This window comes from Lampris incognitus, chromosome 18 (genome assembly GCF_029633865.1).
Source record: "Lampris incognitus isolate fLamInc1 chromosome 18, fLamInc1.hap2, whole genome shotgun sequence".
Classification (NCBI taxonomy): domain Eukaryota; kingdom Metazoa; phylum Chordata; class Actinopteri; order Lampriformes; family Lampridae; genus Lampris; species Lampris incognitus.
The window spans coordinates 4,233,582-4,248,730 of NC_079228.1; the positions used below are offsets into that span (position 1 = coordinate 4,233,582).

Here is a 15,149-nt window from a genome sequence, read left to right on the forward strand (position 1 = left end):
AAAAACGAATGTATCAGAATGAATTGTAAATAAGGACTTAAATGTAGCACTACCGTTTTAAAGAGTTACACAAAACTCGGTTAAATTCACATTTTAACTAAGATTTGTATAAAAGTCATTAGGTTTTAAGATCTTGTGCATCATTGTAACAAAAAAAACCTTAATTTAAGATTGAAAAGCTTTATCCCTTTAGTGAAACCTAACCTTCGGGCCTCTAGTAGTCATGACAACATACAGATGTGGTGAGTGAGGACAGACGTGGTCAGTGAGGACAGGAACATGAGTGTTCGTGACCTTGCATCAACATGTCATTGGGAAGGCACATTTCATTTCTGTATTCTGTGTTCAGTCTTCTGCACCAGCAGATGAAGTGGTACAGTGTCTGGCCAGGTTCTGACCTCTTCTCTACTTGTTAACACAGTAACAAGACATCACATGACCTGGGAGCTGTGTTCAGTCTTCTGCACCAGCAGATGAAGTGGTACAGTGTCTGGCCAGGTTCTGACCTCTTCTCTACTTGTTAACACAGTAACAAGACATCACATGACCTGGGAGCTGTGTTCAGTCTTCTGCACCAGCAGATGAAGTGGTACAGTGTCTGGCCAGGTTCTGACCTCTTCTCTACTTGTTAACACAGTAACAAGACATCACATGACCTGGGAGCTGTGTTCAGTCTTCTGCACCAGCAGATGAAGTGGTACAGTGTCTGGCCCGGTTCTGACCTCTTCTCTACTTGTTAACACAGTAACAAGACATCACATGACCTGGGAGCTGTGTTCAGTCTTCTGCACCAGCAGATGAAGTGGTACAGTGTCTGGCCAGGTTCTGACCTCTTCTCTACTTGTTAGCACAGTAACAAGACAGACATCACATGACCTGGAAGCTGCTTGTTAAAAGTATTTTCAAAACCAGGATGACATGAAAGCACAGCCCCCATCTACTGAAATTGTTAGGTCTTCCTGCTCCAGTTCCAACGACCAAGTTGTCGCACCATTTATTTTTCTTTTCCCCTTTTTCTCCCCAATTGTACCCTTCCAATTACCCTACCCTTCCAAGCTGTCCCAGTCACTGCTCCACCATCTCTGCCGACCCGGGGAGGGCTGCATACTACCACATGTCTCCTCCGATACAACTGGAGTCACCAGCCGCTTCTTTTCACCTGACAGTGAGGAGTTTCGCCAGTGGGACGTAGCACATGGGAGGATCATGCTATTTCCCCCAGTTCCCCCTCCTCCCGAATAGGTGCGCTGACCGACCAGAGGAGGCGCTAGTGCAGTGACCAGGACACATACCCACATCCGGCTTCCCACCCGCAGACATGGCCAATTGTGTCTGTAGGGACGCCCGACCAAGCTGGAGGTAACATGAGGATTCGAACCAGCGATCCCCCGTGTTGGTAAGCAATGGAATAGACAACTATGCCACCTGGGCGACCATTCCATTTCAAAATAAATCATAGTCCATCATGGGATGCTGAGAACAAAACCTTCCCAATCACATGTTCAGCAAAAAAAGAAGAAGAAACAACAGAGGCAATGCCACAAAGAAAGGATGAAGGTACTTGCATTAGAGTCAGACAGGAAAATAGTGCATGCCAAGCCTTTAGGGTTTAGCTGAAAACAAGGTGGCTAAAACATAAAGAAAAGTAAAGGCGTTAAAAGCAAAATGAAAATCAACACAACTCATGCAAACGAAGGAACATGTAGCAGCAAACGGTAAAAGGTAAGACCACGTTCAACAGTTTCATACAAACCTCCAACATTAAATTGCTATGTCTGATATAAATAGTTTCACCCTCAAGTTTCTTAGCTCTTTTCTGTGGAAATGAAAAACAGGAAACAGTTGGTTGATCTCAGCTGTAAGAAAGAATATAACATTCATATTGATAGTTTACTGTTTAACTTGCATTGGGAGCCAGTGAGCATCCCTATCTGAGGGAGAGGTGGCAATGGAGGAATAGAAAACAAATGAGAATAGCTATGGGTTGCAGCAGGACGGAGCATGTGGTGCAACAGCTGCAGTCCAGCTTGGTGAGTGAGCTGAGAAACACTGGGCACTCGTCTCTATGGAAACCCTTCCATGCAGGAAAGACAAGCTCAGCGGTGCTGCACTATAGACTACTCTTAACTACTCTTAACTACTGTTAACTACTGTTAACTACTCTTAACTACTGTCAACTACTCTTAACTACTGTCAACTACTCTTAACTACTGCTAACTACTCTTAACTACTGTTAACGACTCTTAACAACTGCTAACTACTCTTAACTACTGTTAACTACTGTTAACTACTCTTAACTACTGTCAACTACTCTTAACTACTGCTAACTACTCTTAACTACTGTTAACGACTCTTAACAACTGCTAACTACTCTTAACTACTGTTAACTACTGTTAACTACTCTTAACTACTGTCAACTACTCTTAACTACTGCTAACTACTCTTAACTACTGTTAACGACTCTTAACAACTGCTAACTACTCTTAACTACTCTTAACTACTGTTAACTACTCTTAACTACTCTTAACTACTGTTAACGACTGTTAACGACTCTTAACTACTCTTAACTACTGTCAACTACTCTTAACTACTCTTAACTACTGTTAACTACTCTTAACCACTCTTAACTACTGTTAACTACTGTCAACTACTCTTAACTACTGCTAACTACTCTTAACTACTGTCAACTACTCTTAACTACTGCTAACTACTCTTAACTACTGCTAACTACTCTTAAATAATGTCAACTACTCTTAACTACTGCTAATTACTCTTAACTACTGTCAACTACTCTTAACTACTGCTAACTACTCTTAACTACTCTTAACTACTGTCAACTACTCTTAACTACTCTTAACTACTATCAACTACTCTTAACTACTGTCAACTACTCTTAACTACTCTTAACTACTGTCAACTACTCTTAACTACTGTTAACTACTCTTAACTACTCTTAATGAGGTCGACCATACCACATCAATCAGAGAATTTTTTTGGGGGTGGGGGGATATTTTCCCCTTTTTTCTACCCAATTGTATTCAGCCAATTACCCCACTCTCCCGAGCCACCCTGGTCTCTGCTCCACCCCCTCTGCCGATCTGGGGAGGGCTGCAGACTACCACATGCCTCCTCCGTACATGTGGAGTCGCCAGCCGCTTCTTTTCACCTGACAGTGAGGAGTTTCACCATGGGGACGTAGCGCGTGGGAGGATCACGCTATTCACCCCAGTCCCCCCCCCCCCAACAGGCGGCCCAATCAACCAGAGCAGGCGCTAGAGCAGTGACCAGGACACATACCCACATCCGGGTTACTACCCGCAGACACAGCCAATTGTGTCTGTAGGGACGCCCGACCAAGCCGGAGGTAACATGAGGATTCGAACTGGTGATCCCTGTGTTGGTAGGCAACGGAATAGACCACCATGCTACCCAGACGCACCTGTCGTTTGCTTATGTTTCTCCTAAAGTTGGAAGATTTAAAAAAGATTAGACAGTCTTGAGACTGCTCAGCATGCAGGGAACAGTCTTTATTTCAGGATAGTGTGTAAGAATATACTTCCTCTTACTTTATTTCAGAATACTGTGTAAGAATATACTTGCTCTTACTTTATTGCAGGATACTGTCAAAGAATATACTTCATCTTACTTTATTTAAGAATACTGTGTAAGAATATACTTCCTCTTACTTTATTGCAGGGTACTGTGTAAGATTATACGTCCTCTTACTTTATTTAAGAATACTGTGTAAGAATATACGTCCTCTTACTTTATTGCAGGATACTGTGTAAGAATATACTTGCTCTTACTTTATTTCAGGATACTGTGTAAGATTATACTTCCTCTTACTTTATTTCAAAATACTGTGTAAGAATATACTTCTTCTTACTTTATTGCAAAATACTGTGTAAGAATATACTTCCTCTTACCTTATTTCAGGATACTGTGTAAGAATATACTTCCTCTTACTGTATTTCTGTATACTGTGTAAGAATATACTTGCTCTTACTTTATTGCAGGATACTGTGTAAGAATATACTTCATCTTACTTTATTTATGATTGCTGTGTAAGATTATACTTCCTCTTACTTTATTTAAGAATGCTGTGTAAGAATATACTTGCTCTTACTTTATTTCAGGATACTGTGTAAGAATAAACTTCTTCTTACTTTATTGCAGGGTACTTTGTAAGATTATACGTCCTCTTACTTTATTTCAGAATACTGTGTAAGATTATACTTCATCTTATTTTATTGCAGGATACTGTGTAAGATTATACTTCCTCTTACTTTATTTCAAAATACTGTGTAAGATTATACTTCCACATAATTTATTTCAGTATACTGTGCAAGAATATACTTCCTCTTACTTTATTTCAGGATACTGTGTAAGAATATACTTCCTCTTACTGTATTTCTGTATACTGTGTAAGATTATACTTACTCTTACTTTATTTCAGGATACTGTGTAAGAATATACTTGCTCTTACTTTATTGCAGGATACTGTGTAAGAATATACTTCCTCTTACTTTATTTCAAAATACTGTGTAAGATTATACTTCCACATAATTTATTTCAGTATACTGTGCAAGAATATACTTCCTCTTACTTTATTGCAAAATATTGTGTAAGAATATACTTCCTCTTACTTTATTTCAGGATACTGTGTAAGAATATACTTCCTCTTACTTTATTTCTGTATACTGTGTAAGATTATACTTACTCTTACTTTATTTCAGGATACTGTGTAAGAACATACTTCCTCTTACTTTATTGCAAAATACTGTGTAAGAATATACTTAATCTTACTTTATTTCAGAATACTGTGTAAGAATATACTTCCTCTTACTTTATTTAAGAATACTGTGTAAGAATATACGTCCTCTTACTTTATTTAAGAATACTGTATAAGAATATACGTCCTCTTACTTTATTTAAGAATACTGTGTAAGAATATACGTCCTCTTACTTTATTTAAGAATACTGTGTAAGAATATACGTCCTCTTACTTTATTTCAGAATACTGTGTAATAATGTACTTCCTATTACTTTATTTCAGGATACTGTGTAAGAATATACTTCCTCTTACTTTATTTCAGAATACTGTGTAAGAATATACTTCCTGTTACTTCATTTCAGGATACTGTGCAAGAATATACTTCCTCTTACTTTATTTCAGGATACTGTCTAAGAATATACTTCCTCTTACTTTATTTAAGAATACTGTGTAAGAATATATGTCCTCTTACTTCATTTAAGAATACTGTGTAAGAATATACGTCCTGTTACTTCATTTCAGGATACTGTGCAAGAATATACTTCCTCTTACTTGGTCGAGGGTGGTGACTAATACGGTTTTTTGTTTTTTAAGAACAACAAAATTCCAAACATAATTTTGCTCTATGAAAAAATTTAAGAAACTGTGATGTCCAGAATATTCATGTGGTCAGAAGGAAACTATGTGAGTCTTTGCAGAAGGACAACAAGACTACGAACAAACATAAGAATAAGCAAAGGAAAAAGCACACTTGCTGTCTTTCTTTGTGGTTTTATATGACGATGTAAAAAGTCCTGCAAGTAACATTAAAACACAATAATATGCAAGTGATGCAAGGATGAGGATGGTGACTCAGTCCTCATGCAGGACAGAAATACTTCATGAAGAGCCATTCTAACCTTCCTTACTCGCACCATCTCTGTATTGGTCCTGTCTCGGGGTGAGTGCTGCTCCCCCATAGGATTAGAGACACAGTTAGTTGTTTGGCAGATCAGTAAGGGTTCAGCTCGAGCATTAAACCTTTGCTAAAGTCAACATATGTATACTATATGTATGGTAAAGTCAAAATATGTAGATGTACGGTAAAGTCAAGTTATGTATATATGTATGGTAAAGTCAAGATATGTATATATGTATGGTAAAGTCAACATATGTATATATGCATATATGTATGCTGAAGTCAACATATGTATACTATATGTATGGTAAAGTCAAAATATGTAGATGTACGGTAAAGTCAAGTTATGTATATATGTATGGTAAAGTCAAGATATGTATATATGTATGGTAAAGTCAACATATGTATATATGCATATATGTATGCTGAAGTCAACATATGTATATATGTATGGTAAAGCCAAGATATGTGTATGTATGGTAAAATCAAGTTATGTAGTATATATGTATGGTAAAGCCAACATATGGTAAAGTCAAGATATGTATATATATCTGGTAAAGTCAAGATATGTATATATGTATGGTAAAGTCAAGATATGTATATATGTATGGTAAAGTCAACATATTATATGCATACATGTATGCTAAAGTCAATATATGTATATTTGTATGGCAAAGCCAAAGTATGTGCATGTATGGTAAAATCAAGTTATGTATATATGTATGGTAAAGCCAACATGTGTATATACGTACGGTAAAGTCACATATGGTAAAGTCAAGATATGTATATACTATGTATGGTAAAGTCAACATATGTATATATGTATGGTAAAGTCAACATATGTATATATGTATGGCAAAGTCAACATATTATATGCATACATGTATGCTAAAGTCAATATATGTATATATGTATGGCAAAGCCAAGATATGTATATGCATGGTAAAGTCAAGATATGTATATATGTATGGTAAAGTCAACATATGTATATATGTGTGGTAAAGTCACATATGGTAAAGTCAACATATGTATATATGTGTGGTAAAGTCAACATACTATGTATGTATGGTAAAGTCAACATATCGTCACCTTCTTAAAATAATGGCCTGTTTTCAAAAAACAGAATAAACTGACAAATTTTGTTTCAGTTTCAATTTCTTCTATGTCTCGTTGGTACCGCTCCACCTCTCGCACCAGCTCGGGCTCCTTCCCTGCCAGAATAAACTGACAAATTTTGTTTCAGTTTCAGTATATTCTGTTTTTTTGAAAAACTTGAAAATATGACTTAAGCCATTATTTTAAGAAGGTGACGATATGTATATATGTATGGTATTAGCCCACCAGTGACATGTGAAGTTTGTTACACTTAAGTCCATGCATTTCCTCATTCATGGCTAAAACCATGGACACGAACCTGTTTTTTTTTCCCCCTCTCCCCGTTGGTGGTGGTCACAGCAGGGGAACGCCTCCGCTCCCTCCTGGCTGCTGTCTGTAGCAGCACAGACACAGCTCTATGCATGAGATAACTCCCTAACATATCCCCAAACTACAACATTTCATAAAGCACCAATATATATACAGCTTAACAAACATATCACTGAACACACCCCATGTGGAAACTGAGAAAGTAGACCTGGTTTGTAGTAACATGTGTAACATATACCTTGCTATCTGGAGTAGATTCTCTCCTGGGACTCTGGGTTTTTGACTCAGCTGGCCGGATCTCTGACTTCATCTCTGCCTTCCTTTCTGCTGAGCGGGACGAGCGACTCTTGGGGGTAGAAACATCATGGTGCCCCATGTGAGGCATTGCAGGGGGAAGTGATGATGGGGCAGTCTCCCCTGGTGATACAGGGGACATGATCGGAGCGCTAACCGGACGCGTGTTTTTGTCCGGAGTGGATGCCATGGCTTCAGTAGACAGGGAGTGAAAAAGGGGAGAGAGAATGTGACTCGATGTGACATGATGTCTCAAACATAAACAAACCAAACCACTTTTCCACAGTTAATGTATACACAAACCTCACAATATTTGTTTTCTGTTTTCTGTTTTCTGGCACTAGATCAGCATAAACTTCACTTGCAGGCCAGCAAAGCTTAAAGAGTGTGAAGTGTAAAGACAAGCAATTTTCCCTAGGACCTTATAGAGGTATCTTCTTTTTTCTTTTTTAAGCTGAAAACATGTTGGTATGGGCCTAGGATGGTAGAACTGAGGGCGTAAACCTCTATAGACATACTGACACACAGCCAACTAAAGAGTTGGGAGAAGCTGGAACACGATGTTCTACTACTACTACAACACATATTGCCAAATTCTGTCTAACCCACACCACCATCACTGTTCTGTACATCTAGACCCCTTTTATCCTTTAGACATGGACACCACCGTCACTGTCCATTACATATACCCATTTTTCACCTCTTTCAAAATGTGAGCTGGTGGCATGCTAAAATGCTAAAAACAAGTATTTACTTACTCTTCAAAACTTAAGTTGAAGGAGACTAAGCCATGAAAATACTGTAGCGAATTCAGGGAGCAGCCAGGAACTGCCGCAGCCAGGACGCGAACCCGGGTTGCCCACACCACGGGTGACTGCTCTAACCAGTCTACTCATTCGTGGTCATTACAGTACCCCCCCCCCTTCGGGAAGCGCATCGGCATACCAGCTCCCTCATGCCCCTGGGCGCATGTGCTTCTGATGGCCTCATGGTCTCACCATCCCACTTCTGACACCAATGTAGCGAATTCAGGGGACAGCCGGGAACCACCACAGCTGGGAAGTGAACCTGGGTCGCCCGCCTGCGCTAACCAGTCAACTAAAGGGTCTGCCCCCTTATCCAAAGGCCAGCGAGTCTAGTCATCCGTGGTCGTTACACTACTATGTTCACCAACAAAACTTCATTCGTTGTGGGGAAGTGGTTTTATCTTGTGAAACAACCAATCATTCAACACTTCCTTGGACGGACTTCCGGGGTGGGTAGACGGGATAGGCATGTTTTGAGTCTTGCCCCCCCTTTTCTAAAACCCTGTAACTTAACCTTAACTTATCACCGTGTGAATGATGTTATTATTTTAAGCAACATATCACCAAAATATGGCAACCAAAGAAACTAAACAAGCCAAGAAAGATCAGAGCATGAAAGCCAATCCCCTTGAGGCAGCTAGAAATTAACTTAAAATGTCGAACATTGCTAGCCTTTTAGAAGAACTCCGAAAAGCCCTCTCTGCTGACTTTAGGGCAACCATTTCAACACTCAAATCGAAGCTTGACTGTATTCAAGCTACAGTATCAGACCATGTCCAGAAGATTACTTCGCTTGAATTCCAACATCAACCTACAGGACGAGCGCTTGCTAGCTCTGGAGACAACCAATACTATGCTGACGGAGAGCAATGCTAAGCTGCTAGCCAAACTCATCAACCTTGAGTCACATAGCCGGCGCAACAATATCAGTCATCGGCCTACCTGAATCCACCGAGGGGGCTCGACCCTCTACTTTCTCCTCTGAGCTGCTTATGGAGTTTCTCAGCGATGGCATCCTGGAATCCCCATGTGATAGGGCTTATCGGGCACTTTCTGAGAAACTGAAGCCAGGGCAGAGACCAAGGCCTGCCACTCTCCGGCCACACAAATACCAACAGAAGGAAAAGATCATCCGTGAAGTCCGGTTTAAGAGAGGCAAGCTGCAATACCGAGGCACTCCCATCGCCATTTACGAGGACTACGCTCCGGAGGTGATGGAACAGTGCAACAAATACCGAGAGGTGCTGTCAGAGCTCTATAAACCCTGCAATTCGTTGTTGTCCATTCTAGTGGACATTACTTTTTTTGCTCATATCTTTCATACTATACATGTCACTCTATTAACCCTTCTGTTGTCTACCGGGCAAAAAAAAGTGAAACATTGATTTTGTTCATATTTCCATGAAAGCTGTACACCACAAGGATACTAAGATTGTCTTAGGGTCATGTGTGACCCAGAAGCTAAAATCAGGTTTATCTCATTTCATCTCATCATCAGCCACTTTTCCGGGGTCGGGTCGCGGAGGCAGCGAGCTAAGTAGGGAACTCCAGACATCCCTCTCCCCAGCAGCGCTCTCCAGCTGCTCGTGGGGAATCCCAAGGCGTTCCCAGGCCAGATTGGACATGTAGTCCCTCCAGCGAGTTCTGAATCTACCCCAGGGTCTCCTCCCAGTTGGACGTGCCTGGAAAACCTCCAAAGGAAGGAGCCCAGGAGGCATTCTAATCAGATGCCCAAACCACCTGAACTGGCTCCTTTCAACGTGAAAAAGAAGTGGCTCTACTCCAAGCTCCCTCCGGATGTCCAAGCGCCTCACCCTATCTCTAAGGCTGAGCCCAGACACCCTATGGAGGAAACTAATTTCAGCTGCTTGTATCCGTGATCTCACCCTTTCAGTCACTACCCAAAGCTCATGACCACAGGTGAGGGTTGGAACGAAGATTGACTGGTAAACTGAGCTTTGCCTTCCGGCTCAGCTCCCTCTTCACCACAATGGTCTGGTCCAACATCAGCATTACTGCTGATGCTGCACCAATCCGCCTGTCAATATCCCACTCCATCCTACCCTCACTCGTGAACAAGACCCTGAGATAATTTGATTATCTTGGTGGCATCAGCTTCCCCCCCCCTTTTTTTTTTCTTTTAACAATATTTTTATTGAGCTGCTGCCCCCTTTTACAAGCTTGTATTTGTAGAGTGGCAAATTAAATCGGGGCGTTGCAAGCTGTAAAGCTGATGAGACAATCAATCATTCAGAGGCAGTTACAGCTTGGGCAGGTTTAACAATATGATATAACAAATAGCATTTAAGTAAATGGTGAAGATAGATAGACTGAGAGGACCAATAAGAGGGGAATGTTTGATCTGATTATACTCAAACTGGGGTTAGTTGTCATATAAACTTCCCTGCAGGCTTAAAATCAGAGGGTTGCCTTAGAGGTCCATGAATACTAAATGAAGGGACATACTAGGAGTCTTTACTGCCAGTAAGTCCAAGATTTCAAGTGATAGGGTATTGCAAGACTTTAGATTCTTATGAGCTGTCTCATAGGCACTACCACACTATTATATTTTTCCCACCTCCGTGTGACAATGATTAAGAACAGGTAGAACTTCTTCAAAAGAAAATTGAAAGTGATCTGAAAAATGTTTTGCTAAAAATGAGCAATTGATTTGATTGGATCTACAGGGCAACCTTTGCATTCCTGGAAGTGGAAGTCCTGGAAGAGACTTCAGTCACTAGTTTGAAATATATTAAGTTATGCTGTATTAACTTTGGCTCTAAATTGGTGCGAGGAAACAGTTGTGACCCAACTAAATATAACCAGTCATCTGTTTTCAGGTTTTCTCCTCTGTAACTACCTGGAACATAAACTTAAATCTGGCTCTAGGTGCAAAGAGTCAGGTCACAATATTCTAGTTGTCATATTTTTTTTCGGTCACAAAGACACAAATATGCATAAATATAAGAAGGAAAATGCGTGCACAAATGCTGTTAAGACCCAGGGCATAGCAATATACCTCCATCAAGGCTCCTCGAATTTCTCTTGCTGGATGACCGCTGAAACAAAGGGGCTGGTCTGTCAATAAGAGAGCTGGCTTGGCGAGTCTGGGCCTGGGTCCGCCCACTGTAGCGGAATTTAGAGCCCAGCGCCAGGAACTTCCTGGGAGTGGTGGCCACTTCAGTGGAGGTCAGCCTATGCACAGAAATCCCAAAAGCATAACACAGCTCTGTGAGCAGGAATCATATAGCACAGTAAATAAAGGGTTAGAGCGTTGTAATATCTTACCTGAAGAAGGTATGATGTTCTACGCACACTTTCCACAGCCTCTTGGATGCTTTGTAATTGGGTAGTTTGAATCCGATTGCACTTTCATATTGTTCCAGCTACAGGAATAACCAAAAATTAAACACCTCACTAAAGAACAACATTTACATTAAATATCATCAGTTTTAAATCTAAATCACAGTTTGTCAGGGACTGCAAGCTCATACCTCTGATGGCCTTATTTTGATGAAAAAGCTGCTGCGCTTATATGAGACCTTTAGCACTTTGGGCCATGGAAACCGGTTGATCCTCAGTTTGTCTTTGTAAACCATCAGGCCACTAGAGCACACCCCCAGCATGATGTCTACACCATCTAGATCCTGAGACAGAGAAAGCCCCAGCAAGGGCCAGACTGTTAAGATTGAGTACACAATAATTACAATGGTTTATTTACAATCCTGCAGCCTTCCCGTTCAAACAGATTATTCCCTTAAGAAACAAGGGCTTGGATCCACCAGTTACAACTGTGCTGTGATCATCAACTGAAAGACATTTACATGACTTCTCTCAAAACCATCATGGTGTATTTGAAAATTTCCATCACACATAATGGTTATAATGTATTGTTGCACTGATGGAGGCCAAAAGCTTTTTTCCACTTTATGCAGACAGCAGAAAGTAGACAGGAGTACAAGGAGATGCAGCGTAAAGCAAAGAGAGAGGTGGCAAAGGCAAAGGAAAAGGTGTATGGTGAGTTGTATGACAGATTAGACACTAAGGAAGGAGAAAAGGACTTGTACCGACTGGCTAGACAGAGGGACCAAGCTGCAAAGGATGTGCAGCAAGTTAGGGCGATCAAGGATAGAGATGGAAATGTGCTGACAAGCGAGGAGAGTGTGCTAAGAAGGTGGAAGGAATACTTTGAGGGGCTGATGAATGAAGAAAATGAGAGAGAGAGGTTGGATGATGTAGGGATAGTGAATCAGGAAGTTCAGCGGATTAGCAAGGAGGAAGTGAGGGCAGCTACGAAGAAGATGAAGAATGGAAAGGCAGTTGGTCCTGATGACATACCTGTGGAGGCATGGAGATGTTTAGGAGAGATGGCAGTGGAGTTTTTAACTAGATTGTTTAACACAATCCTGGAAAGTGAGAGGATGCCTGAGGAGTGGAGAAGAAGCATACTGGTACCGATTTTCAAGAACAAGGGCGATGTGCAGAACTGTAACAACTACAGAGGTATAAAGTTGATCAGCCACAGCATGAAGATTTGGGAAAGAGTAATAGAAGCTAGGTTAAGAGGAGAGGTGACGATCAGCGAGCAGCAGTATGGTTTCATGCCACGAAAGAGCACCACAGATGCGATGTTTGCTTTGAGAATGTTGATTGAGAAGTATAGAGAAGGCCAGAAAGAGTTGCATTGTGTCTTTGTAGATTTAGAGAAAGCTTATGACAGAGTGCCGAGAGAGGAGGTGTGGTATTGTATGAGGAAGTCAGGAGTTGCAGAGAAGTATGTAGGAGTGGTGCAGGATACGTATGAGGGAAGTGTGACAATGGTGAGGTGTGCGGTTGGAATGACAGATGGGTTCAAGGTGGAGGTGGGATTACATCAAGGATCGGCTCTGAGCCCTTTCTTGTTTGCAATGGTGATGGACAGGTTGACGGACAAGATCAGGCAGGAGTCTCCATGGACGATGATGTTCGCGGATGACATTGTGATCTGTAGCGAGAGTAGGGTGCAGGTTGAGGAGAGCCTGGAGAGGTGGAGGTATGCACTGGAGAGAAGAGGAATGAAAGTCAGTAGGAGCAAGACGGAATACCTATGCGTGAATGAGAGAGAGGACAGTGGAATGGTCAGGATGCAAGAAGTGGAGGTGACAAAGGCATTTGAGTTTAAATACTTGGGGTCAACTGTCCAAAGTAACGGGGAGTGCAGAAGAGAGGTGAAAAAGAGAGTGCAGGCAGGTTGGAGTGGGTGGAGAAGTGTGTCAGGAGTGATTTGCGACAGAAGGGTATCAGCAAGAGTTAAAGGGAAAGTTTACAAGATGGTTGTGAGACCAGCTATGTTATATGGTTTGGAGACAGTGGCACTGACGAAAAGACAGGAGGTGGAGCTGGAGGTGGCAGAGTTGAAGATGCTAAGATTTTCACTGGGAGTAACGACGAAGGACAGGATTAGGAACGATTATATTAGAGGGACCGCTCAGGTTGGACGGTTTGGAGACAAAGCAAGAGAGGCAAGATTGAGATGGCTTGGACATGTGTGGAGGAGAGATGCTGAGTATATTGGGAGAAGGATGCTGAATATGGAGCTGCCAGGGAAGAGGAGAAGAGGAAGGCCAAAGGGGAGGTTTATGGATATGGTGAGGGAAGACATGCAGGTGGCTGGTGTGACAGAGGAGGACGCAGAAGACAGGAAGAGATGGAAACGGATGATCCGCTGTGGCGACCCCTAACGGGAGCAGCCGAAAGTAGTAGTAGTAGTAGCAGACAGCAGAGTGGAACAGTATTCAGCTTTACTCTGCAGTCAATCTCAGACATTACATAGCTGGCCTACAATGCTTACAAAAATCCACCAAGAGGCAGCAAACCCCCTTAAAAAGAATAATTTCCATGTTTAATTTAAACCCCTGCTTTGCTGCAAACAGATTAATCTCATTTCTGCTATGAAAGCTGACAAGGCACATGTTTGCTTCTTCTGGGACAGCCACTTGCATGATGGCATACAGAAAATTCACAGGGCGCAGATTGAATATTAGAGGAAACACACATTGCATTTTGGGCTTATCCTGCATTTAAGATAGGTTCACTTTTTAAACCCAGACTTTAAAACAATTGCCATTTAGAACCACATGTAAAACATTTCACAGATTGCTTCAGTGTTGCCACATTACTGAATCTTCTCACTGGGCTTCAATAAAGTGCAATGGAGTCTTCGTTTAAGCTTAAAAATCCATGATATATTCCGTTTTCAAAATAGAAGAGTGCACTCAGTGGAGCGTAGATCCCGGAGGCACTGCCTGCTTATCTCCCCTTCTCCGGTGCTCGGACTTAGGCGATACCAGCTGAGGAGTTAGCACTCAATTGCAGTATAAAAAAGGCTTTTCAAAGGTTTCTGAATCACCGTGACCATGAGAGGTCCTTTATCATACAGTCATAACTGCACAAAAACTATCAGGCTGACAGGGCCACTAGTATGAAAGATTATCAGCGGACAGATACACACACACAAAGACAGAAAACCCAACGTTTTTCCTGCCATTTTAAGACTTTCATGCAGCACCCAACTTGATTGAACAGGAAGTATTGAAATTTTAATATGCAGCACTCAAGCTAAAAAATCTACCAAATAAAAACGTTTTGCCTGTCAGTCTGTGGATGTGGATGTGCAGCCTCCAAGGCAGACCCTCACACGAATGCGACAAAGTCTAATATGAACTTCCATCCATTCATCCATTATTCAAAATGCTTAACCTGCTCCGATGGTCGCGGGGATGCTGGAGCCTATCCTAGCAGTCACTGGGTGGCAGGCGGGGAGACATCCTGGACAGGCCGCCAGTCCATCACAGAATATATGTGAATATAATGTGAACTTGCACTTTCCAAAAAAAAAAGGTTTTCTATGCGACCATTTTTGTCTGACCCTAACCCTGTCATTATTTTCACAATATAAGAATAAAGCTGGGTA

The 15,149-nt window shown here is 41.5% G+C and overlaps 1 protein-coding gene across 1 annotated transcript in view; it reads right to left on the reverse strand.

The window, feature by feature from the left end:
- epb41a (erythrocyte membrane protein band 4.1a) overlaps positions 1 to 15,149 on the reverse strand; it is a 116,325-nt gene that overhangs the window by 56,439 nt on the left and 44,737 nt on the right. Inside the window, exons 9-12 of the mRNA XM_056298962.1 lie at positions 11,692 to 11,844; positions 11,486 to 11,583; positions 11,217 to 11,392; positions 7,336 to 7,583 (exon numbers count right to left, since the gene is read on the reverse strand). Coding sequence (XP_056154937.1) covers positions 7,336 to 7,583; positions 11,217 to 11,392; positions 11,486 to 11,583; positions 11,692 to 11,844 — 675 coding nt within the window. The remainder of the gene's footprint in view (positions 1 to 7,335; positions 7,584 to 11,216; positions 11,393 to 11,485; positions 11,584 to 11,691; positions 11,845 to 15,149) is intronic.